The 26,378-nt window shown below is 51.3% G+C and overlaps 1 protein-coding gene across 4 annotated transcripts in view; it reads left to right on the forward strand.

The window, feature by feature from the left end:
* The window catches only part of PACS1 (phosphofurin acidic cluster sorting protein 1), a 121,056-nt gene that overhangs the window by 69,380 nt on the left and 25,298 nt on the right, over positions 1-26,378 (forward strand). For 3 of the 4 annotated variants that reach the window (XM_075938961.2, XM_075938964.2, XM_075938963.2), the window contains exons 3-10: positions 5,147-5,236; positions 9,507-9,632; positions 9,921-10,065; positions 16,449-16,540; positions 17,134-17,214; positions 18,226-18,285; positions 19,282-19,442; positions 25,643-25,736. In XM_075938961.2, coding sequence (XP_075795076.1) covers positions 5,147-5,236; positions 9,507-9,632; positions 9,921-10,065; positions 16,449-16,540; positions 17,134-17,214; positions 18,226-18,285; positions 19,282-19,442; positions 25,643-25,736 — 849 coding nt within the window. The remainder of the gene's footprint in view (positions 1-5,146; positions 5,237-9,506; positions 9,633-9,920; positions 10,066-16,448; positions 16,541-17,133; positions 17,215-18,225; positions 18,286-19,281; positions 19,443-25,642; positions 25,737-26,378) is intronic. The other variant, XM_075938962.2, reaches the window with a different exon arrangement.

The following is a 26,378-nucleotide window of genomic DNA, read 5'->3' on the forward strand; positions in this document are numbered from 1 at the left end:
ACTGCTCCCCAGGGCATTACAAAAGCTTGTGAGGAGATAGAGATCCTGATTCTCTTTTTTTTGCCTTTCTGGCTGAAGACACAATGGCACTCAAGCTTGATTAACTGAGTGCTGGCTATTGTCTTCAGTGCAGAGGGGAGGTCTGCTTTTGCAAGACCAATCCCCCATCCAAGACCAAGCCGGTTAGAATGAACCCAGGCTGGAGTGATCACTGTTCCTGTGGACCCCGAAGGGCAATTCAGCAAATAAAATTTATTCCAAGTTCCTGGCTTAGCTGCCATGCTAAAGTGGTGAAATGTAAGCATGAGAACCTGCAGGAGAAGGGTATCCGTGTGCAAACAGGAAGGTCAAGTCTCTGCAGTGCAATCTTCTCACCATGCTCCAGGAAAGGATGTTTTGTGCAAATCCCAATATTAAATGCTTGTTAGGGTGTTAGCTTTAGTCCAACCTGATAGGTCACAGGGCACGGCCTGGGAGCCGCCTCCTGCTCCTGACAACGCTGCCCAGGCTGGATCCCGGTGGGAGATGTCATCATATTTCCTGTCCAGTAGAGCAGGCCTCCTGTTAGCTGCTATCTCTAATCAGATGACATTTTTATCTGAAGCCAAGAGCTTTCTCTAACCTGTTTTAGACCCTGTGGTGTTCTTTTAATGTAGACAAGTAATTTCATTCCTTAAGTAAATCAAGAAACAGCCCTCCTTTGGGTAAGCATCCAAATCCAGTTCCCAGGAGAGCAGATGGCAGAGCAGTGATTCCTCCTGAATTGAGACTGGCTAGACAGCCACATGACCAATACATAAGTTCACCAAGTTCTGCATCTTAGCCGGTGCTAACTCTTCTTTCTGTCTTAACACCCTGGGGACGACTGAGGAAATATAATTTCTCTCTTCTTGGGTATCTGTACTGAAAGGATGATTCTGCTTCCCACTCGGAGGGGCACACTGCTCTGAGAAGCCCAGTATAACAGATCTTGTGTCTGGATCGTTGATCGTAGCCTCAGCATGAAGAATAAGAAAATGCATCCTTGTTGACCTGAGAAGTTCCTTTCTCCAGGAATGGATCCACCGATCCAGCCCACCCAAAAGACACATGCATGGCTTATTCGGGCTAGAGATGGAAATTGACATCCAAGGATTTGGGTTTGTTGTCATTGAAATTTTCCATGCTATGTAGTAGGAGAAATTGTGCTGTGTCCTCGGGGTATATTTACCACTGTCTGCAATTTAGGAAACTAGATCTGAATTATCCTGGCTGTGAAAGCTCTCAGCTGGAGGAGACTTGATGTAGTGTGGCATTCTGCTGCCAGTGCTGGTTCTGGAAGCAGATAAAAGCCCCCACTGTAATGGAACTGGGCACTTGATGCTGATTAAAAGGGGATTTTCAGGTAAGCATAGATACTTTTTTTTTGTTTCATCTTCCAAATTCTTTGCAAACAATAATTCTCTCATCCCCATCCCACCCCTCAGCCACAGCCAGCCCCAAGAATCTCATCCCCTGCTCCCACTGAGGCATAGAGATTGAAGGCCAAAGACTTGGGGAGAGCCAGGATTGGAACTGGAATTGCTGCTCCTAGTTCTGTGGCATTTTCCTCGCAGCAATAAGCTTCCTAATGGTGAGGTCTGCTAGGCTGGGGAGTCATCTGTCCTAAGAAACATCCCAGGAGATGGGGTAAAACCTTAGGAATTTGTTCCATCGTTCACAGTATCTTCACCATCTTGTTAGTCTTTAAAGTGCTACATTGTCCTGCATTTTGCTTCAGTATCTTCACCTGTACTTCACTCCCTATCTGCCCCTTCTCCCCTGCACTGTGCCCCCTTCCCGTCAGTGCCCCTTCTCCCTTCACTTTCCATTTAGCAGATCCCCTCTGAACTAAACCCACCTCCAAAAAGAAAGAAAGAAAAAAAATTGTGGCACTAACATCCTGTTTGCTGCCATCCTATAGTTCCCTCTGCTTGTGTGTTACATCCCTTCCCACCCTGGGTCTGTCTGGTCTGTTTAGAATGTCAGCTTACCAGGGGAGGGCCGCTTGCTACTCTGTACAGTGCCTAGCACCACGGGACTCCACTCTTGGCTGGCCCTTCATCACAATGGCAATAAACATCATAATCAAAGTGGGAGCCCCTTTGTGTTGCTGGGGGCACATGGAGCTAATCTAGCAGGTGTAACTAGCATGACTGTGAAAGAAGAACTCGTTTTCCTCCATCAGCCTAGCCGTGTCTGGGAGAGAGACCTGGAGATAGCAGAGCCCTGCAGTAAGGTGCAAACCAGTGTTGCACTGGGGGCATTTCCAGCAGCTCCTGTTGGACCAGACAACTCTTCAGTTCATTCAGGCCACGTTTCTTGTGTAAGGCAAAGAGAAAACAAATATGTCAGGCTGAGAGCTCATCTGTCTAATCACAGGAGTGAGGGCATGACCCGCTCCATCCTCGCTCCTGCCAGAGAGCCCTGCGCATTTAATTAAAAATTTATCCCAGTGTGAATTAGTTACAGCTGAGACGATGGGCTTTTATTACCAACTGACTGCTGGGGTTTGGGCTTTCCACAGACTCTACGAATGGTCCCATGTCATAGAAATGCCCTCCCTTCCCCTTTCTCTTTCTTCTTCTCTCCCCCCCCCCCCCCCCCCCCCCCCCCCCCCCCCCGCCTCCACATCTCACAGAAAGTCCTTACCAACCAAGGCTAGGGGGGTTAAATCAGTATTTTGTGACCAGCTACAGGGCGAGCTGTTACCAAGACAAAATTTCCTTGTATTGCTGTCTGCTTCCTGCTGTTTCCCTACCATGTTCTGCATTGTTAGTAACTTGGGCTTATTACGTTTTCATCCAGAAGAATTTCAAAGTGCTTTGGGGACTATAAATAGTTCGCTCTGCCCCTGCTGAGATGCAGCCACCTCCACAGCACGCGCAGCCATTTACCAGTGCGGATCACAGCGCACGGCAAGTCGGGGGTTAGGTAGCCTGCTTTTGATTGCAAGCGCTTAGGGGCAGGTGGGCACATCCCCCATAAACTCTGCTCCCTTGGAGGTCCAGAGAAGAGCTTCCAGAGGAACTCTCACCTCAGGCCAAGTCTGGGGACGTTCCCTCGGGGGACATGTATGCAAATTATTGTATGAGCTAATTAGTATATAACTGTAAACCTCACCTTGAAAACCTTTGTGTGAATTGAATTCAACTCCTGCCTGCCCTCAGAGAGGAAGCATTATGGGTCTGGGGGTTCCTGGCTCTGGTGCCGTGTGGGATTGCTCCTGATGGCGAAGCCAAGAGCACACACCTGCATATTCACTCGGAAAAGCTGCATGGCTCAGGCAGACCAGGATTCGGGTCTTTCCTGTTAGAGATCTGGCTTCTGTTCCCAGAGAGCAGTGCAGGCAGCCTGCAGAAATAGTAACAGGAGGCCATGGAAGTGGCAAGTCTCAGACTCATGGTCTCCTGGCTTGCAACCTTGTGCACCTTCCCCTAAGCCTAAGAGTGTCAGCTGAGGTGTGACAAGCCTGCTAAGGTGCAGGTAGGTGCTTGATGAGATGCAGGATTCATGGCAGGTCTCTGTACAGGAGACTGTCTGAGCGAGGCCTTGAACATCTAAGCATCGCTTACTTGGAGGCCTCACATATGGACCCCTCTGCTTCTCTCACAAGCACCATCTCAGACTTGGTTGCCACTGCCTGCCCATTGCAGGGTTCTTACGTCTTTTTCTTTGCAGCACCTGGTGCTGGCCCCTGTCAAAGGTGAGGTTCTGGGGTAGACAAGCTGTGGATCCAACGAGTCTGGGTGCTCCTATGTTTGCTCATTTTAGGCAGCATCAGTCTGAGTCTTACCACAGGTCATCAGTGGGAATAGATGCTGCAAACCCCCCCCCCCCCCCCCCGCAGTAAAAGCACATTGGATCATCTGGTCTGACCACCTTGATGGCCCAGGCCAGAGACTGTCACCCTGTTCCCCCTGCTCGGAGCCCAGATGTTTGGGTCTGACTAAAGCATCTTCTCGAAAGGCAGCCAGGCTGGATTTGAGACAGAGATGGGGAATCCCCCTTCCCTTGGCAGGCTGTTCAATGCTTGTGCCTTGTTTTAGTTTCAATTTTTCTGGCTGCAGCTTCTAGGCATTGGCTCCTGTTACCTCTTTCTCTGCTAGAGATAGTCTTATTTTGCTGTGTGGATCAGCTCCCAGAGCGGGACCTGCCACATGTAACCATCATCTTCCACCATCTGTAGTAAGAGCAGGGGGCAGCTGAAGGCAGGATTCCTGTGGGGCACAGTGACAACAGACTTGGGGGTTTCGAAGGCGAGGCTCTCCCACTGAGTGGGTCTGTGTGCTGTGGGAGGAGTGGTTGGAGCAGAGGATTCTGGCTCCTGGCTCTGCCACTGTAGCGGGTGACTTCCTCTCTGCCACGACAGGGAGAATCCCCAGAGCCTGCCTCTGTCAAAGCAGTTTGAGACCAGAGGAGGGGGCTGCTCCCATGGCTGGGGTGCTAGCTTGGGACTGGGAGACCCAGGCTCAGCTCCCTGCTCTGACAGACTGGGTGTGTGACCACGGGCCAGTACAGCGGAGATAATGCTTCCCTAGCTCCCAGCAGAGATTGTGAGGTGCCCAGATGCTGCAGAGCAAGGGGCTGGGTCAGTGCTAAGAGATCTCGGCTGAGCGGCACCAGGAAAGTGTCCGTGTGCTTGGGCTGTGGAAGTTACTTCTTATGTGTGTGCTTGTGTCCGTCGGGGTCTCCCTCGGAGCGCTCTGCCTGCCGTTGGATCCACAGCTCAGTACCTGGGGGATTTCAAGTGGTGCTGAAAGAGAAACAGCAGCAGGGGAAAGCTGCTTCTTACAGGGCACATGCAGGTGTGGTGCCACACTCCCTCAGAGATCAGTGCCTTGGAGAGCTGGCCCCTGTGACAGGAGCTGAAGGCTGGATTTCAATCTGTCCTTGCCGCCAAGGTCTCTTCGCAGCTGTGTCCAAGGAGCAGCATGAGTAGGAGGAGGCTGTGATACTTTTGCTCCCTTTAGCTGGACCCTCCAAAGCAGAGTTGGTGCAGGATGATGGGGGCAGGGCGTGCTGGGCAAGGTTGCCCTGCTGGTGCTGCTTTGGGTGCTACCTTACACCTACCCTGATCCTGAACGTGGATACACATGTAACACTGTCTGCTCTGTACTGATTACAGGGCTCAAAGAGGATCCTGAGATCCAATGAGATTGTCCTGCCGGTCAGCGGGACTGCTGAAACGGAGCTTCAGCTGACCTTCTCACTCCAGGTGAGTGCGCTGTACTGGAGCAGCCTTTTCCTTGACAGGTGAGAGCGCCTGCCTGGCACCTGCCCATGGGTATGTGTCTTCTCACACACCTGAGCTGGCTTTTAGAGAGAAACTTCCAATTCCAATTGGAATCCCTCAGCAGCTCAAATAGCCTCTGCACGCTTTCAGGGCCCTCTCTGCCCACAGGCTCTTAGCAAACTGAACACTTAACACCGGTTTCCTTGAAACTCCCAGCAATGACAATTCCATCACCTCCTGTTTGACATTCCCCTGCCTAACCTCTGCTTACCAGGCTAACAGTTGGAAAACTAAAATTATTTTCCTGCTGTGATGCTGGGCAGCTCTGTACATCAGTCCTCATCTGTAAAATGGGAACATGCTTAGGAACGCTGGATTGGACTGAATTGCCTGGGTCAGTGAGTCCATTCCCGTGATGTTGCAGCTGTCCCTGCCATTATTGAGGGAGGGTTCAGATACTCCAGTGCTGAGACCATACAAGTACCTAGATCAGTGATGGGCAGCCTGTGGCCAAATTGGGGTTCTGTGTGTGCCCCACAAGACCTTTTACTTACCATTTCCCATGCCCAGGGTTGCCAGATTCTGCTGGTTTCTCTCTGTGTAGTTTTTTCCTTCCGGTGTTACTAAAGTGACACGCACGTAAAACAAGGGTGCATGTGAAGTGAGATGTGTGCTGGTTGCACACAACATTGACTGTGAGCACTGTGTGCTCCCTCTGCATCCAATCAGAGTGCTGCTACAGTTCAGTCAGCACAGCCTGAAAATTCGAGGCAAATCACAAATGCCGTTAGCAAAACAACCCTCTTGTGGGAGACCATCTTCGTTACGGCAGTCTTGCAGCCATCTGAGATAGAGGGCCACTTGTGCGGCCCGCTCGTTAGCCTAGGTTGCCCGTCACTGACCTAGATTGAGTAAGGCAGCAGTGCCAAAATCAGTGGCTTATGCTACGCTCTCCACACGTTTCTTCCCTGCTGCTTGACCCCTTTGACAACTCTCTCCGCCTTTGTTAGATCTTGGCATCAGAGAAGCAACCATGTGATAGTTTGAGCCCCAAATATCAGCCTTGTACAATAGGACTTGTGTTTTTCCTGATATGCTTTCTATCTATTTTTGGGAGTGACCCTTCCCCTTTCATGTGGGGAACCGACCAGCATCTCTAGAGTACACGAACCACTATCGTTGATTACAAAGTGTAACACTCCAGCCTACTGTAACTGTCTAAGCTGAGTGATATGCACAAAGCAGACTATCTTCTCCCGCATCACCAGCTTTTTGCTCTCCAAATACACCCAAATGTTGCTGGTAACACAGCATAAGGGGATTTCCAAATGACTTCTAATCCCGCAGGGAAATGTGCAGTTGGTAGTAATAAGAATTGATTAATTAAACTGTTTGGCAGTTTCCATCTCTCTTAGCAAATGGGAAACATTTGCAGCCTGTCCTGGCCTCGGACAGTTCTGAATGGCCCTTTCTTCCCTGCGCTCAGCCAAGAGAGTGACATAGAAAGAGCCTGGTTGTTTCTGTTCTTCTAAATACGGGCTCAAAAGGGCAAGGAGGTGTTTGCCCCACCTCATTTGCTGGTGAATGTAAAGTGCTGCCCTGGGCTGGAGCCCTGGGGTGTGCTCAGATATTGAGCATAGCACATTTGTCATCGTGAGTGTTCATGACCTGTCTGGTCCCTTCCTTGAAGTGCCTCTTGTGTCATGTACAATAATGGCTCTTTTGGGAGCTGCGGAGTGCTCAGGATGGCAGCCAGGATACAGCCCCTTTCAACGATAGGCTCCTGGTGTCACCAAAAGGTTTGGGGGAGTCACTGGGCCCTGCATTCCCATCTGCAGTTAGATGTTACTCTCAGCCAGCAGGTGGAACAGAAGGTTTATTAATGACAGGGACACAGTGTACAATAGACTTGTCAGCACAGTAACCAGAAGCAAGTCCGTACTATCCATCTTTGGGAGAGAGGGCCCAGGCCCTTACCCTCCTCCTGTACCCCAAGCCAGCCAAGACTGACCCTTTCCCAACTCCTGGTCCCAGGCTCCTCCTCCTTTGTCCTGCTTCCCCTGCAAAATGTGTCAGCTGATCGCCACCTTTCCCCGGGGCACGTGGGGTATTGGGCCATTGTGTGCATGCAAGCCTCCCTCAGTAGGAGTCACATCTGAAATTCTCACCATCTAGGTATTGGTGCAGTGCCCTGGAAAACTGAGGCACATATTTGGGGTTACAATAGGACAGGAGATAAGGCAAAAGAACCCCCTACTTTGTCACACTCAGCACTTCTTGAAATTAACTTGTTTTCTTTCAGGGAAAAAATATAATCAGTGGGGGACATGGGAGGGCAAAGAACTATCAGGCAGGACTCCTGGGTTCCCTCTTTGGTTTTTGGAAGGAAGTGTGAGCAAATGGGTAGAACAGGGACTGAAATCCAGGAGCCCTGGACTCTAGTCCCAGCTCTGCTATTCCCTGTTTGTCCATGGCTAAAGGGTAAAATCACTGGCACTAACAATGCCATTCTAAAGACCATTTTCAAAAGTGATTTAGGGTCCCAAGTATGAGTCACTGAGGGATTTAGGCTCCTTAGTCTAATGCTTTTGAAAATGTCGTCCTCCAGTACTGCCATTTTGCCTTGTGTAAGATGGAGACAACTCACCCGCCTCCCCGGGGGAGAGGGTTAGGATTGGGATTCCTGGAGGAAGAACACTACAAGGGGGCAGAATGATGTTCCCCCTCCCTCTGCTTGGTCTCCCTGCACACTGCTAGTTCCTGTCTGCAAACTGAGCTTTCCACTGCTGCTCCCACTGTTTCTCATGCAGGTGCTGGGCTTAGATTTCCCCACCCTCTTTCCCTGCCAGGGAGCTGCAGCCACCCTGCCCCTGACAGGATGCTCACCCTCTGTGCCTGACTCTCTGCTGAGCTGCACAGATCCCTGCGTCCCAGGCCAGGCAGTTGGGAGCTCTGGGATTGTACATGGATGTGCCTTTGGCCACGCAAGCTGGATCCCACTAGCAGGCTTATCACCAAACAGGTGTGGATGGGCTCTTCGATCCCATTTCCATGGCTTTGCCATACCAGTCCACATAGCCTGGCTGCTTGCCTTTCTGTGCCTGGAAGGCTGCTGTTTGGCACCTGGAAGGAAGATGTGTGAGGCTTTGCTGCCCAGAGTTGTCCATGGAGGAGGGACGGGATAGAGAGATGTCTCCCTGAGCACCACAGCTCTCCTCTTCCATCCATCATAGCATGGCTAATGGCAGGGTCTCTCCGGAGCCTCAGAGGCTTCCCAGGACCTGACAGCTCGTCCTCCAGTGAAAGCCAGAGAGTGTATTGCTTACCCTCTGCATGTCTGCCGTCAGCAGGGCCGTCCCTAGGAGGGTGCAGGGCCCATGGCAGCTCTGCCCCAAGCCCAGCCCTGCCTCTTCCTACCCTTGCTCTGCCCCCACCCTATTACGCTCTTCCCCCAAGCCCTGCCCCTGCTGCCCCCATCCTTCCCCCATTGCATGTCTTCCCTGAAGCCCCCTTCCCCCAAGCGACATGACCTGGGGGATTCCAGGGGACCTGGTGTGGGGTACCAGTTGGGGTCGGTCACTATGCTCACTGCAGTGGTGGGAAGCAGAGTGACCCACTGGCCGAGCCTGGGTCGCTCGGGGGAGCAGAGTGGGCTGGGTCCGTGGCGCTCAGCTTCTCACTTCCACAGTGAACCCAGAGACATGGCTGGGAGATGGCGGCAGAGAGGAGCAGGCTGCTCAATCACCCCACTTTCTGCAGCTCCCGCCGCCACCACCAGGGAGTGCCGGGGGGGTGACCCCTGCTGCTGCCTCACACCAGGCCCCCCAGGTAATCCCCTGGGCCCCTTGGCTAACATCAATATGGAGGACAGTCCCACCCATAGAATGGTTGAGGCAGCCACTGCGGGGTCCCCCAAAGCAGGGAGGCCAGGGTGACCACCCCAACCATCCTGTGGATGGGATAGCAATGGCTGTCAGCAGGGCACCATGTGTCCTCCTGACTCCCTGCTGGCCAGGGCCAGCCAGGGCCTGGTAGGCCAGTCTTCAGCAGCATGCCTGCACTTGCCATCACCACATGAGGCGCCTTGGGAGAGTCTCTCCCTAGCATGGATGAACATGGGATTTTTGGCAGCCTTCCTGAGCACCCCAACCAGATCTCTGTCGCTCACACCTTCACAGGCCACCTGGAACCCCAAATGTGCTGGGCTCTCGCGCTGCCCCATGTCGCTCTTGACTGTCATTTGCCCTTGCAGTACCCCCACTTCCTGAAGCGAGATGCCAACAAGCTGCAGATCATGCTGCAGAGAAGGAAGAGGTACAAAAACCGAACCATCCTGGGCTACAAGACTCTGGCTGTTGGGCTCATCAACATGGCTGAGGTAAGGAGGGAGGTGCCAGCCTCCTGGTCGTATGGCCATGGGGAAGAAGTGGGTAAATGTAACCTCTCCCCGCTTCAGCTCAGCCCAAGACAGGGCACTGTGTGCCTAGGCTGGGACCTAGCCAGAGGCACCTGGACAATCCTGTGTCAGCTTGGGTCCTCAGGTTAGAGCTCCTTCCTTGGTCCATGTGGGGCCCAGGCTTCAGTGCTATTGACTGGCTTGGTGTTCTCAGCAACCTCCCGTGGGGCACGGTGGGAGCATACGCCGTGTGGTGTCTCCCCTGCACAGGTCATGCAGCACCCCAGCGAAGGGGCTCTGGTGCTTGGACTCCACAATAACGTGAAGGACGTCTCTGTGCCCGTTGCTGAGATTAAAATCTACTCCCTGTCCAGCCAGCCAATTGACCACGAAGGGCTCAAGTCGAAACTGTCTGGTAAGGAGGGGACTAGGTCGGGTGGGGACTGGGGTGTGGGGTCTCCAGAGGGGGGAACCTCATTGGCTGCCCTGGAGTCCACATCACTAGGCAGGTGCATAGCTCAATAATACTGTAGCGATTGTGAAGATGGAGCAGAGCTGGAGGGCTCAGGTGCTTCTGTCAGAAGCAAAAACCTTCCAAAGTGCATCTGTCCCCTTCCATCCCCGCTGTGGGTGGGGTGGGAGGCTCCCTGGTTGGGGACAATGCGCTGGAGGCAGTGCCTCCTTCAGCTGAAACAAAACCAGCACCCTCATCACCATGGTTTTCACAGTTCCTGCATCATTGGCCATTTGCTAGAATCAGGGTGTTGCAGCTGGTGTCCTGCCATATTCCACTGGGGGGCAATTATGTGTCACCTCCCTAAATTCCCTCCCTCCTTTGTCTTTTCCCTATCACCGAGAATTTTTTCCTTCCTATGCTGAGCCATTTAGAGTGTGGCTGTGTGCTGACACACGGTTGCCACGTTCCTCCCCAGAGGGAGCTGCATTCCCACACTGTGGCAAAGCCATTTTTCTCCAGAGACTTGGCTTGACTAGTTTCAGAAGCAGAACAGATTTTTCTTTGTCCCTGAAACCTACCAGCTGTAAAAGCCACATGCCTGCTGGTTCCACTCGGCATTGTACAGCTCTGCTTGTGTCTTGTATGCATGGCTGGAGGCAGTGCCTGAGAGAGCACACGGAGCCTCGTCAGCTACGTTCTATCCCAGCACCGCTGCATGTGCTCCTGGTGCTTCTGTGCAGGAGCCCAAGTGAGAACAGAAGCCAGCTGGGTGTCAGCCCCCTCTTGGTTGTTGCCTGTAGGGTGATTTGATCTTGGTTTTAATGCATTAATCTGCAGGAATGGAGGCAAAATTTTGTTCTGGGCCCAGTTTCATCACATCCATTCTCATCAGCTCTTGTTTGGACAGTGGAAGCTTATTCCTTCCAACACGGCTATATTTAGCTCCACGTCTTGGAATCCTTCCGTTTATGATACGGTCGCGGATGGCTGCCGAGGCAGTAAATCTTGTTGCCAGGGAAACCGATGGAGATGCAGGCTTTGTGTTGGATTTATTTTCATATTTGAGTTTATTACCAGTAACTGCGTGACCTGACAAGGAAAGGCAGCAGGGTGCTGACAGGAGACACCGGTTGATCTGGAAATATGCACCTTTTCCATTCTGGCATGTTGAGGCAAATAGAAATCAGTCCAGGTCTCTCATAGACAGAGCCTATGTTCCTCTGTAGTGGCAAAATATAGTCCTTGCCGTACAATTGTACTTTTTTATCTAGCTTTCATGAAAAACAAATCTATGCAGCTTTTAGGGTTGCTAAGTAAACCCTATGTTTGAGGGATGTAGTAGTGTCTGTCTGAGTCTGCAGGGAGACTGAAACAAGCATCATCAAATGGAACTTTATTCATCTCAACATTATGTTAACGCTGAAGCATACTGATGGTTATTTCATGTCAATATGATTAACTGTTTAGCTAAGGAGCATATAGTGGAAATGCCCCCTAGTGTGTATGAGATGTGTGGGCTATGCCCACTGGCCCTCTCTTCTAGGAAGCCTGGGGGGTGTCCATACTTGCAAAGTGCTTCAGAGCTTCCAACGAAAGGCACTAAAGAGGAGTCCAGGCATGTCGTAAAGGGAGAGGTGGTTCTACTATGCTAAATTCCATGAGGAAACAGGAATGTAAATATTTTGAACCATGAAATCCTCTCTCTTCAACTCCAGCACCAGCTGATCTTTGTCTCTGAGTGGGAATTTAAGCAATGATTTTATTTTAATGAACTGGCCAAGGATAACTCCCAACCCCACAAAGATTCTAACCAGATACAAACAATTGTCTGCCAAATGACAGGAAATACCAGATGGTCCCAAAGGGAGAGCAGGGAGTGGTTTGCAGCCCAGTTCCCAGGTTCGTCCATCCGTTCACGGCCAGCTCATTGCAGATGTTGGGCCTGCTCCATGTTCCACACTCCTCCATGCCCTGCATAGGGCGACGGTTCTCCAGTCATTGGATGCAGGCAGTGCTGTGTTCTGCAGGCCCAGGAGCTGCTATGGGGAGGCTGACTTTGGACATAGCTGAAGAAGAGGGGCAGAGGATAATTGATGGGGCCTGTGCTAGTTTATTTGCTCCCTTGGGGCATTTGAAAGGATTATTCCGCTGTTTATGTTAGATATGTCAGGGATGGCTCTTCCCTGGGGCATAGAGACCCCTGAGAACTGCCTGGGAGCTTTTTCAGCACTTAAATAAAGGGGGGGGGGCACGTCAACAGATTTGATTTACTACCAGCTGTTCATCCAGCTGAAGACTGGCCTTGCGGCCCAGCACTTGCCTAGAACTGAGAAGACGTGGCAAGTCCCTTAGGGTAACTGTGCCTAAGGCTCATATTCGCATGTGACTCATGAGCTTGACTCTCACTGAAAGTTGCTGGGATTGAGGTGCCCGAGTTACTGTGAAAAGAAGGCCTTGTATTCTGAAATAAAGGGTTTGGGTACAGGCCTTATAGTAAGTCTCCAGGAGCTCAAGCTATTTAGCTTAACACAGGGAAGGTTCAGGGGTGACTTGGTCTGTAAGTACCTATGCAGGGAACAGAAATGTGCTAATTAGCCCGTCAGTCTCACAGACAATGGTCTCACGAGACCCAGTGGCTGCAAGATGAAACTAGATGAATTCAGCCTAGAACTAAGGCATAAACTATTCCTAGGGAGGGTAATTAAATCTCAGAACAATCAGCCTCAGGCTGTGGTGGATTCTCCATCTCTGGTAATTGTTAAACTGAGGTTGCCTGTTTTTCTAAGAGCCTCTTCCCTAATCCAGCCAGTGGTTAATGCAGGGAGGCCCTGGGGCCTGTGCTGTGCAGAAGCTCAGACTGAATGACCACAATGGTTCTTTCTGCCACTCAGATGTGGCCCTACACCCCCGGTTGGGTCACTGCTGCGGCTGGCTTTCCTTCGGCCTCTTGCCTGTGGACTGTAAGCTTCCCCGGCTGCCTGGGCCAGTAGAGCAGGGCATGGAGGCACACTGCAGTGCTACCCAGCTTCCAAAAAAGTCTGCACAAAAGCAGGCCTGTTGTGGTGGGTCCTTCTGTTCTCCAGTCACCCAGCACAGTCAGGTCTGAATTTCTAAAAGAAACCCAGGCCATTACAGCCTCTCTCGCCTATATTGTGCCTGACTAAAAAGGGGACAAGCTTCTTTTTTGGCTCCCACCATTAAAGCCGAGTCCTGACTGCTCTGTGGCTACATATGACTCATGAGCTTGACTCTTGGAAATAGTGACCATAATGTAATAAAATTTAACATCCCTGTGATGGGGAAAACACCTCAGCAGCCCAGCACTGTGTCATTTAATTTCAGAAAGGGGAACTACACAAAAATGAGGAAATTAGTTAAACAGAAATTAAAAGGTACAGTGACAAAAGTAAAACCTCTGCATGGAAACTTTTCAAAGACAACATATTAAATGTATACCCCATCTTAAATGTATACCCCAAAAAAACGTAAACTCAGTAAGAGAATCAAAAAAGTGCCACCATGGTTTAACAATCAGGTAAAAGAAGCCGTGACAGATAAAAAGTTATCTTTTAAAAAGTGGAAGTCAAATCCTAGTGAGGAAAATAGAAAGGACCATAAACTTTGTCAAATTAAGTGTAAAAATATAATAAGAAAAGCCAAAAAGGAGTTTGAAGAACAGCTAGCCAAAAATTCAAAAAGTAATAGAAAAATGTTTAAGTACAATGATCGAGATGCTAAAGGAGCACTCAAAGATAATAAAGTCATAGCGGAGAAGCTAAATGAATTCTTTGTTTCAGGATATTGGGGAAATTCCCAAACCCGAGCCATTATTTTTAGGTGACAAATCTGAGGTATTGTCCCAGGTTGAGGTATCATTAGAGGAGGTTTTGGAACAAATTGATAAACCTAACAGTAACTAGTCACTGGGATGAGATGGCATTCACCCAAGAATTCTAAAAGAACTGAAATGGGAAATTGCAGAACTATTAACTGTGGTTTGTAACCTATCCTTTAAATCAGCTTCCATACTTAATGACTGAAAGATAGCTAACGTGACGCCAATATTTAAAAAGGGCTCTAGAGGTGATCCTGGCAATTACAGACTGGTACATCTGACATCAGTACCAGGCAAATTAGTTGCACCTATAGTAAAAAATAAAATTGTCAGACACATGGATGACACATAGGGAAAGTCAACATGGTTTCTGTAAAGGGAAATCATGCCTTACTAATCTGCTAGAGTTCTTTGAGGGGGGTCAACAAACATGTGGACAAGGGGGATCCAGTGGATATAATATACTTAGATTTCCAGAAAGCCTTTGACAAGGTCCCTCACCAAAGGCTCTTAAGTAAAGTAAGTTGTCATGGGATAAGAGGGAAGGTCCTTTCATGGATTGGTAACTGGTTAAAAGACAGGAAACAAAGGGTAGGAATAAATGGTAAGTTTTCCGAGCGGAGAGCGGTAACTTGGGGTCCCCCAAGGGTCTGTCCTGGGACCCATCCTATTCAACTTATTTATAAATAATCTAGTGAAAAGGATAAACAGTGAGGTGGCAAAATTTGCAGATGATACCAAACTGCTCAGGATAGTTAAGACCAAAGCAGACTCTGAAGAGCTTCAAGAAGATCTCACCAAACTAAGTGATTGGGCAACAAAATGGCAAATGAAATTTAATGTTGATAAATATAAAGTAATGCACATTGGAAAAAAGAATCCCAACTATATATACAATATGATGGAAACTAATTTGGCTACAACTACTCAAGAGAGATCTTGGAGTCATTGTGGATAGTTCTCTGAAAACATCCACTCAGTGTGCAGCGGCAGTCAAAAAAGCAAATAGAATGTTAGGAATCATTAAAAAGGAGGTGAGTGAGGTTCTGGAACGGCCTTCCAAGGGAAGCAATGGGGGCAAAAGATCTATCTGGCTTCAAGATTAAACTAGATGGGTTTATGAAGGGGATGGTTTGATGAGATAACATGATCTTGTTAACTAATTGACCATTCATTATCAGTGGGAAATAGGTCAGTGGAGGGATGATAGGAGTTGCTATAGGGAACTTTCTGGGTGTCTGGCTGATGAGTCTTGCCCACATGCTCAGGGTTTAGCTGATCGCCATATTTGGGGTCGGGAAGGAATTTTCCTCCAGGGTAGATTGGCAGAGGCCCTGGAGGTTTTTCGCCTTCCTCTGTAGCATGGGGTACAGGTCACAGTTAGAGGATTCTCTGCATCTTGGGGTCTTCAAAGTATTTGAAGGCTTCAATATCTGAGATATAGGTGAGAGGATTATTCTAGGAGGGGTGGGTGAGATTTTGTGGCCTGCACTGTGCAGGGGGTCAGACTAGATGATCATAATGGTCCCTTCTGACCTTAGAGTCTATGAGTCTAAAAAAGGGATAGAGAATAAGACAGAAAATATCTTATTGTCTCTATATAAAACCATGGGACGCCCACATCTTGAATACTGCGTACAGATGTGGTTGCCTCATCTCAAAAAAAGATATATTGACATTGGAAAAGGATCAGAAAAGTGCAACAAAAATTATTAGGAGTTTGAAACGGGTCACATATGAAGAGAGATTAAAAAGACTTGGACTTTTCAGCTTAGAAAAGAGGAGACTAAGGGGGAATATAATAGAGGTCTATAAAATCATGACTGATATGGAAAAAGTGAATAAGGAAAGGTTATTTACTTATTCCCACAATATAAGAACTAGGGGTCATCAAATGAAATTAATAGGCAGCAGGTTTAAATCAAACAAAAGGAAGTTTTTCTTCACTAAGTGCACTGTCAACCTGTGGAACTCCTTACCAGAGCATGCGGTGAAGGCTAGAACTGTAACAGAGTTCAAAAAAGAGCTGGACAGATTCACTGAGGTTAGGTCCATCAATGGCTATTAGCCAGGATGGGTAGGAATGGTGCCCCTAGCCTCTGTTTCTCTGAAGGTGGGTGACGGGAGGGATCACGTGAGGATTACCTGTTAGGTTCCCTCCCTCTGTGGCATCTGTCACAGACAGGATCCTGGGCTAGGTGGACCTTTGGTCTGACCCAGTATGGCCGCTCTTATGTTCATATGGCCGTGTGGTCCTACTACAAGAGAAGGGGTGTGCTTGTCTGATGATGGGGAGGCCCAGTGCCACTGCCTACTATCCCGCTTGTAACATAGCCAGGCTATCCAGAGAGCAGGGCCTGGGCTGGCCGGCACTGCACTGGAGAGCCAGTCTGCACTGCACAGTACCCTCTAGCCTACCAGGCTGTGACTGGCAGGTGCACTTGGACCCTACACAAATCCCGCTCCCAAGCTGGGCTTCCTGCCTAACCCCAGCTGTGTCTTCCAGATCGGTCCCCTGACATTGACAACTACTCGGAAGAGGAGGAGGAGAGCTTCTCCTCAGAGCAGGAGGGCAGTGACGATCCCCTGCATGGACAGGTAAACCCCCCACCACCCGCTTCCCAGCCTGCTGCCCCCTCAAAGCACTCAGGCCAGAGCTGCATTGCAGGCATTACCAGGCAATAGGCTGGCTGAGCCAGGCTGCCTCCATTTGCAAGCCCCTCTTTCCATGGGCTCAGGCTTTCCTCCAGTCCTGATCTCCCCTCTGGGGAGGGGGGTGCCTTGACCTCTCCGTTGCCCTGTGAACTGCAGGGGCAAAGGGAGTGAGCGGTGCAGGGCAAGCTGGCTCTGTGAGCATCCCCCTTTGGGAAGGGAGGGAAGAGCCAGATGCCCTGCAGAGCAGCCTCCCTTTGGGATCTAGCTGAGGAATGTGGCCACTGGGCCACTGATCCCTTGTCTGGCTTTGGGAGCCTGCCCCGAGTGGTCACCTACGACTGGGCTGCTGCCAGAAGCACCCTGCATGGCACTGTACTAGCCTGGGGCTGGGCTGCTGTGCTCCAAGGACTAGGGAGATCCCGGTTAAGATGAGTCCTAGCTATAGGCAGCTTCCTGGCAGTGTGGTGAGGTGCCCATGTCCCCAGGGAGCAGTGGTGCCGTTTCTCTGAACGTGCTGTCTCTCCCCGCCCCACAAGGATTTGTTTTACGAAGACGAAGATCTCCGGAAGGTGAAGAAAACAAGGAGGAAACTAACGTCAGCCTCGGCGATCACTCGGGTGAGTATATTCTGAGGGTGTGCTGGCTGGCTGCCTTGTGGCTCTAGTCTGGGTTGGATGTGAGGCCTGCCACATGCCAGTGGGGCCAGAAGGGTTTCTGAACAGGGCTGGAGGGCTGTAGGATTTGGGATGGAGTGGGAGGGGGGGGATGACAGAATCCCCAGGTCCCTGGGCAGGCGGGGGTGGGCCTGGAAGGGGCAAGGCCTTGGTGGAGAGGGCAGGGCTGGGGCAGCCAGCCCTCAGCATTCCCTGGAGTGTGCTGCACGGCGTTCCAGTGTTGATTTAAAGGGGGGAGCCCCAAGCCCTTTTGAATCACCAGGTCCTGGGGCAGTTGCCCTCTTTCCCCCCTCTGCCCCTTGTCATTGGGCCTGGATGGAGCAGAAGGAGCCGATCCCCTCTAAAAGTGACCTCTGCTCAGCAGATTCGGACACTGCTGGTAGGGAAGAGATTGCTACACAGCTTCTATCTCCAAAGCTGTCTGGCTGTCCCCTTTCCACCGCACTCACTCATCCAGGCTTGGCCCTTTGACCTAAGCTGTGGCTGGAAAGCTTTGCCCAGTCTCCCAGGAAGTAGCCCGCACTAATGCTGCCTCTCACCTTGCCCTGCTAGCCTGCCTGTGATGAACAGCGTGTGGAGGTGCTGCGTGGCTTCAGCCTCACCATCTCCAGCAGCGAGCGTGGCTGTTTTGCAAGATAAGCAGGCTTGCTCTGGGCTAGTGTTTGGAGGGGAGACTTGGCGCACGAGCCAGAGGTGTGGGTGATTCAGGAGGAGGAGCACTCTCCTCTGGTTTGGTGCTAACCAGTGCCTGGGGCTCAGGGACTCTGTGCTTGCAGCCCTGCAGCAGGATTGGAAACTCTAGTGGACTTTGAACAGTCACTGGCACGATCTCTGGGGCAATATGAGAATCTCCCTCCATTGGCCCCTCAGTCCCACACACAGCGAAGGCCGGTGCCCTGCCCCTGATTCCTGTTCACTTCCTTGTAACGAGTCAATGGTACCGTTTCTTCACAGCAGCCAAATATAAAGCAGAAGTTTGTGGCGTTACTGAAGAGGTTCAAGGTGTCGGACGAGGTAGGTCCTGCCCTTTGTTGTCTTGTTGCAAAGGTCTTTGCTCGTTCAATGGTCTCTTGGTAGCTGGTGTGCTAGAGGGGCTGTGATCCAGAGCAGGTGAGAGGCCATCCCTCATCACTGTTCCTCCCTCCTCCAGTGACTGGCTGTGCGTGGCCAGACCTCAGGTCTTTCAGCGGGCTCAGCTCATTTCAGTTGTGGGAGGGGAGTAGGATCTAGTGGTTAGAGCAGCGATGGGCTGGGAGCCAGGACTTCTGGGTTTTGTCCTAGCTCTGTCACTGAGTCGTTGATGGACTTTGACAAATCATGTCACTCTGTGCCAGGTTCTCAATCCCCTGCTTTAATCAGAGGAATGCCTCCCTCTTGGCGCTGGGAATAAAACCCACCTCTCCCTCCCCCATTGCCCTTCTAGAGCAGGGAATGGGACTCACCAATCCAACCTCTGTTGCCAGTTCCCTCCGGCTCCAGCCACTGGACCCCATTTGTCTGAGAGTTGGGGATAGAACCCAGGAGTTCTGAATTCCAGCCCCCTGTTCTGACCTCTAGACCCTACTCCCCTGCACCTCTTCTAGCGACCAGAAGATGAGGAGGCAAATGAGACTAGGCAGGGGCTCCTCCTGCTTCATGGGCGAAAGCAGCCACATGTGGCTGGAAGTTACACATGCCTGTAAGAGGTGGTGTAATCCCTCCTCTGCCTCCGGGGGGTTTCTTGTAACTTTCTCTGACCCTCTGGTGACAGCCGCTCTCTGAGGTGGGAGCTAGCCCTGGCCAGGCCATGGCTCTGGGGGTGACTCTCCATGGTCTCTGGGAGATGTCAGACTGATAGCTGACTGGCAGTGTGTGTTAGACCTTTGAGGTACCATTGGCTGGGGAAGGAGAGCAGCATGAGGGGACCGTGAGGCCTCTTCCAGTGCTCATTCCTGTGGGCTTCCACAAAAACCATGGTCTCTGCTCTGAATTGCCTCGCCCCTGGTCTAGTCTGGAGTCTCCTGCCCACAGGTTGGCTTTGGTCTGGAGCATGTCTCCAGGGAGCAGATCCGAGAGGTGGAGGAGGACCTGGACGAGCTGTACGACAGCCTAGAGATGTACAACCCCAGCGACAGTGGCCCGGAGATGGAGGAGACAGAGAGCATCCTCAGCACGCCCAAGCCCAAGCTCAAGTGAGTGCTGGGAGTGGGGCAGGATGGTGAGCGACGGCTGCAACCAGGAGCAAGCATGGGCTGGTGGGACCCATGGGACTTGGCAGCCATTTCCAGGTCTGCCACTGCCTTGCTGGTGAACTCGGGCAAGTCACTTCCCTTCTCAGTGCCTCAGTTTCCCCTCCCAGCTTCTCTCTGTCTTGTCTATTTAGACAGAGAGCTCCTCAGGGCCATGGCTACTCTCTTGCCACGTGTTTTGTGCAGCACCTGGCACAGTGAGGCCCTGATGTTGGCTGGAGCATCCAAGCACTCCTGCAATGGTGTGAGCTGGAGGACTAGGAGTCAGGCTCTGGAGTCTCTCCCCATAGGACACTGACACAGCAAGTATCTGCAGTGCTCTGTGACTGTCTGTGCAACTCTTTTATTTACCCAGGAAACAACCCAGGAAACTACAGACCAGTTAGTTTAACTTCTGTGCCAGGGAAGATAATGGAGCAAGTAATTAAGGAAATCATCTGTAAACACTTGGAAAGTGGCAAGGTGATAGGGAACAGCCAGTATGGATTTGTAAAGAACAAATCATATCAAACCAATCTGATAGCTTTCTTTAATAGGATAACGAGTCTTGTGGATAAGGGAGAAGCAGTGGATGTGGTATACCTAGACTTCAGTAAGGCGTTTGATACGGTCTCACATGATATTCTTATCAATAAACTAGGCAAATACAACTTAGATAGGGCTACTATAAGGTGGGTGCATAACTGGCTGGATAACTGTACTCAGAGAGTAGTTATTAATGGTTCACAATCCTGCTGGAAAGGCATAACAAGTGGGGTTCCGCAGGGGTCTGTTTTGGGACCGGCTCTGTTCAATATCTTCTTCAACAATTTAGATATTGGTATAGAAAGTACGCTTATTAAGTTTGCAGATGATACCAAGCTGGGAGGGGTTGCGACTAATCTGGAGGATAGGGTCATAATTCAAAATGACCTGGACAAATTGGAGAAACGGTCCGAGATAAATAGGATGAAGTTTAATAGACACATGCAAAGTGCTCCATTTAGGAAGGAACAATCAGTTTCACACATACAGAATGGGAAGCGATGGTCTGGGAAGGAGTACGGCAGAAAGAGATCTAGGGGTTATAGTGGACCACAAGTTAAATATAAGTCAGCAGTGTGATGCTGTTGCAAAGAAAGCAAACATGATTCTGGGATGTATTAACAGGTGTGTTGTGAGCAAGACACGAGAAGTCATTCTTCCACTCTACTCTGCGCTGGTTAGGCCTCAATTGGAGTATTGTGTCCACTTCTGGGTACCACATTTCAAGAAAGATGTGGAAAAATTGGAGAGGGTTCAGAGAAGAGCAATGAGAATGATTAAAGGTCTAGAGAACATGACCTATGAGGGAAGGCTGAAGGAATTGGGATTGTTTAGTTTAGAAAAGAGAAGATTGAGGGGGAACATGATAGCAGTTTCAGGTATCTAAAAGGGTGTCATAAGGAGGAGGGAGAAAACTTGTTCATCTTGGCATCTGAGGATAGAACAAGAAGAAATGGGCTTAAACTGCAGCAAGGGAGGTTTAGGTTGGACATTAGGAAAAAGTTCCTAACTGTCAGGGTAGTTAAACACTGGAATAAATTGCCCAGGGAGGTTATGGAACCCCCATCTGTGGAGATATTTAAGAGTAGGTTAGCTAAATGTCTATCGGGGATGGTCTAGACAGTACTTGGTCCTGCCATGAGGGCAGGGGACTGGACTCGATGACCTCTCGAGGTCCCTTCCAGTCCTAGTATCCTCTGATTCTACCCTGTGGTGGCTCCCTGGGCCCAGGTCCATTGTGCTGGGTGCTGTATGAACTTGTAACACAGACGTGCTTCCTGCCCTGCAGAGCTCACAATCCACCCGTGAGATAAGGGGAAAGGAACGCAAGGTGTCCCAGAGGTGCTTGAAAATGATTGTAAGTCTCCATGAGAATAGGGATGTTCAATATCGGTTAATTGAATAGTCAATTAACCTCATGAATTCTTATGGGCTAGTCGACTGTTCTATAGTCCCAAGGATAAGGCAGGCAGCCATTGCGCTCCAGCCTCACTCCTGAGGAGCCCCCTGCCACTCTGTGCTGCTGCCTCTGTGCCAGAGGCAGCAGCATGAGGTGCCAGGGAAGAGCTGGTTCGCAGGAGAAGCCAGTTTAAAAAACAGCTCCTCTCATGGAACAGCTGCCTGTCGCCCTAAGCTGCTGAACTGAGCTGGCTGCCTGCCTGGCTCCTAAAACACTTTAAATATAGAGCCGCGGCGAAGATAAGTCCTGGACCTGGTGCAAGCCAGGACTGAGCTGAGCTGCTGGCCAGCCTGCTAAAAAATGTACTGGCGGGTGGAGGGGAGGGAAATGCGTGTAGTCCATAGCATTAACCCTATATGCTTTTGCTGGTCGGTGAATTGACTACACCATTACATCCCTACATGAGAGAATGTGCAAGTCTCCACAGTGCTTTTGGAACCAGCAGCACTGAAATGCAGCTAACTCTGGGGGAGAGCACAGCAGCCAGTGGGTCAGTGACATAAGGGTGCAGGTTGGCTAAGGGCACAAAAGGGGAAAGGGCCCTGCATCTCATCTGCACTTTCAGCCACTTCCCTCTTCGCCATGGAAACTATCCAGGTGGGCTGAAACCAGCGATCTCTGTTAGTGCCTCCAGCCCAGGTGGAACAAGAGCACTGTGGGGTGTAGTGGGGTTGCTGTCTGCTCTGTGTTCCGGGGTCCCGCTGTGATGTGTGATGCCCACTGACTCACTCACATGTTGTGATGTAGTATCAGTACTTCGCTGATTGCTGTGCTTGTGCTGTGGGCTGTGAATGACCCTTACTGGCCTCTGCCTGTGAGCACTGCCCAGCAGGTGGGCTGCCTAAGTCAGGTAGACAAAGACCCAACCGGTCAGACGAGTTGGGGCAGCAAGGGAACTAGGGAACAAAAGACAGGACTATGCAGCACTTTAAAGACTAACAAGATGGTTTATTAGGTGATGAGCTTTCGTGGGCCAGACCCACTTCCTCAGATCTTTAAAGTGCTGCATAGTCTTGTCTTTTGTTTTAGCAAGACCAGACTAACATGGCTACATCTCTGGAACTAGGGAAGTGAGTGTTTGGGGGGAAGGGGCAGTCTTGGGCTGGAATCATGAAGGAGCCAGTCTAAGGAGGGGGATGGAATCTAGGGGCCCAGAGACCCCATTTCAAGGGGTCTGAGGCATCCTGGCCCAGATTCCTGTAGACATATCGGCTGTGTCTACACTGGCATGAATTTCCGGAAATGCTTAAAACAGAATAGTTTTCGTTATAAGTATTTCCGGAAAAGGAGCGTCTACATTGGCAGGCTGCTTTTCCGGAAAAGCCCTTTTTCCGGAAAAGCGTCTGTGGCCAATGTAGACGCGCTTTTCCGGAAAAGAGCCCCGATCGTCATTTTCGCGATCGGGGCTTTTTCCGGAAAAGACTACTGGGCTGTCTACACTGGCCCTTTTCCGGAACAGTGTTCCGGAATAAGGACTTATGCCCGAGTGGGAGCAGCGTAGCTTTTCCGGAATAGCGGCTGATTTTGTACAGTAGATCGTCAGTGCTTTTCCGGAAATTCAAGGGCCAGTGTGGACAGCTCGCAGCTTATTCCGGAAAAGCGGCTGATTTTCCGGAATAAGTGGCCCAGTGTAGACACAGCCATCACGTTTATGCTGTGCTGTATCCTGGAGAAGCAATAAACCCCCCTCTATTCTACCGGCTGGCGGAGTCTGTTCTTGCTGCTACGGGGGTGCAGTGTCGGGGGAACCCCGACTGCGCCATCACACACTGATGCTCTGCAGCTAAAGTGGCATCACATACCGTGCCCTGGGAATTGAGGATTAATTAGGGTTTGTGCAGCCCTTGGAGATGCCTGGATAAAAGGAGGAATCTATCCAGCTGGGGTATTCTCACCCTGTGTTGCTCATGCTTGCCAGCTGCCACTGCTGCAGACCGCTCTCCTGACAGCACCCCCCGGCACCCGAGTCAGAACCCAATACCACACCTGCCTTCCGAGCCCGTGGGCTCTCAGTCAGCCTGAGCAAGGCATCTGGCGTATGCAGTATTCCTGCCACCTACCTTCACAGACTCCAGCAAGGGTCTCATTCCTTTGCTCTGACCATTAGACATACCTCTCCTCCCGGACCTGGGAACAGTGCCCAGGGTACCAGCACTCTGCACTACCCACTAGACTCCCCTCCCACCTAGAGGTGGGAATAGAACTCGGGCATCTTCATTGCCAGCTCCACCCTGTCTAACCCGCTAAGTCCCAATCACTTCCCTCAGTTGGGCAGAGAACCCAGGAGCCCTGAGTCCTCGCCCTGTGCCTTACTCACAAGGCGGTCTGTGGGCAGTGCAGTTCCATGCAGGGCACGCCAGGACCCTTCTCCAGCACTGCCAAAGGGGCTGCGAGATGCTATTGCTGACAGGTTGATCAGCAGCTCCCTATATCACAGGCCATAGTCCTGTGTGAGTCACAACCAAGGCCAGGTTCATGTGTGCTTAATCACACTGACAGCAATCTGATCCTCCCCTCTACCCCCCTTCCCAAAGCAAGTCCAGCCCTGGCCATCACAAACCACATCCTCCTTCCTCAGGGGCTGGGTTCTGTCCCTCTCCCCCCTCCAAGTGGAGCCAGTGATCTTGCACCCCCAAACTCTGGTGCTTGCTGTCCCTGTGCTGCCGAGCTCTCCTCTCCCTCCAGCCCTTGGGGCCCTGCTCTGCTGGCAGGGATGTCACTGCACCGCAGCCCTGGCGAAGGTCTGCATGGCTCTCTGAAAAGCCAGCCTGGTTCTGATTTGTCCTAACTGTGCCCTTGACACCGCGCCACTCCCTAGGGCTGCCACAAGCCAGAGCTTGGCATGGACCTGTTGGGGTCAAGACCTGGTGGGGGGGGGGCGGGAGTTCAAATGTCAGACCAGGAGCACAGAAACTTCCGGCTACAGGGGTTCAGTGACTACAGTGTGCTAAGACTCCTGGCTCCGTCCTGCCCCAGTCTTGCTGCCCACGGGCCGTGGCAATTGCACCCTTCTCCCCTGTGTAGCTTGGCTCCCTCTTTGAAAAGGGGGAAGGAGTGTGGGACTGGTGGCTTGTGTAGCTGGTTTCTCGCAGAGACGAGTGCAAGTGAAGGTGTGAGTTGAAGCCTGGGCATAAGGACCCCTGGATGTAAAAGAAAGCATCGTTCCAGTTTAGCTGTAACCCCTTCCTAGGGGCTTGTGTATAGATGTTGCCCTGGGGTGAGCGAAATCACTGCAGCTTGTGTGTGCAGACTCACGCTGGTGCGAGAGGTTCACACACCTATGATGTGATCCGATGCAAGTCGAACAGAGAGAAGCCAGGCTTAGCCCAGACCAGGCTTCTGTGTTGACTGAACTCCTGCAGGGTGAAACCAGTCTTCATTGAGGTGCTACAGCTGTGGGGCCTGGGATAGGCTCCTCTGGTATGAGAGTGAGGCTGATTGGAGCACTCGTGTGCGTGGTGTAAGGGAGAGCAGTGCAAATACCCACACAGGCACTCTCTGATCTGCCTGAATTACCCTGTTCTGTCAACTTGAGCTGCAGTGTCCCCAGGGCCTTTGGCACCAGACCGGCTAGAGTGGTTTCAGTTCCGTCTGAGGCCAGCTCAGCTTTCTCACCCAAATGAGGCCTGCTGTGTGTCTGCCTAGTCCCCAGCCTTCCCTGCGTGGTGCTAGGAGAAGGCCTGGCACACTGCAGCATTTCAGGGGTGGGAGTGGTCCCAGCAGAGAGCCCTTTGTGGAGCTGGGCTGCAGGGACAGGTGAGCCTCTTGCTCCCCATCGCGCTGGCGTGCTTGATGCTCGGTAGCTGCAATGGTGCTGGAGAACATGGAAGCCAGGACAGGGAGCCCTGTGCTAGTGCCCATTGCTGGGCTGTCCTGGGCCAGTTAGGAGGGTCTCTTGGAGAGCAGCGCAAACTATGAGAGGAAATGGCTTTAAATAGCAGCCAAAGCTACTGCCACGCAGGCTGGCCCACACGCGCTGCAACAAGCCCAGGATTTTCGCAGGCTCTGAGTGCTCCAGCCTTCACTGAGGCTTGAGTCCCTCTGAGAACTCAGGGTCTCGTTCCCCTCGGGATGATCTGGAGCAGCTTGCTCCTTCTCTCCTAGGCCAGGGTCTTCAGCAGCACTTTGTTCCCTGACCCATTGCGTCTCTCCCTGCCAGGCCTTTCTTCGAGGGAATGTCTCAGTCCAGCTCCCAGACAGAAATTGGAAGCCTTAACAGCAAGGGAAGCCTGAGCAAAGATGCCACCAGCCCGGTGAGTAATTGCAGAGGGAGGGAGTGGGTCCTGTATTCTAGTGGGGGTGCTGGATGTAGGCCCACATTAGCGTGCCCCAGGGCTGGGTTAACATTTTGTGGGCCCCTATGTAGTCGGCGGCGGCCCCTGCTGAGTGTGGGCCTGGCGTGGTAGTGCTATGGTATACCCAGTACTGACTCTGAGGCACTTTTCATTTTGATCACTCACCCCGTACGACTGTATGTGCTGCCACACTCAGCTTCCTCAGCCCCCAGTTGTTCTCAGTGAGCCATGTGCCCATGTCCACAATGAGCAGGAATTTCATAGTGATCAGGGGAAACTCCCCACAGATTTATCTCCTTTCTCATCCAGACATGCTATAGCCATGTCTCCAGACCCCCTATTTCACCAGCCACTGTATGTAGCCCGGGTCTCAGCTCAATACAGTTCCACAGCTGGCAGCTACCCGATCAGTTCTGACAGCTCCCTCCTCCAGCCCTCCAGCCTTCCTTTAGAACAAGCCACTTGCAAATACATTTCCCCAGAGTGAGCGCACAGCCCCTGGGAACCTGAAGGCACCTGCCTTTCTCCCTTCGCTCCCATCTACGTCCTGTCACCATCACCTCTCCTCATACTGGTTTCCCTTCTGCCTTTGCTCCCCAG

This window comes from Pelodiscus sinensis, chromosome 11 (genome assembly GCF_052426305.1).
Source record: "Pelodiscus sinensis isolate ZL-2025 chromosome 11, ASM5242630v1, whole genome shotgun sequence".
NCBI classification, from domain to species: Eukaryota; Metazoa; Chordata; order Testudines; family Trionychidae; genus Pelodiscus; species Pelodiscus sinensis.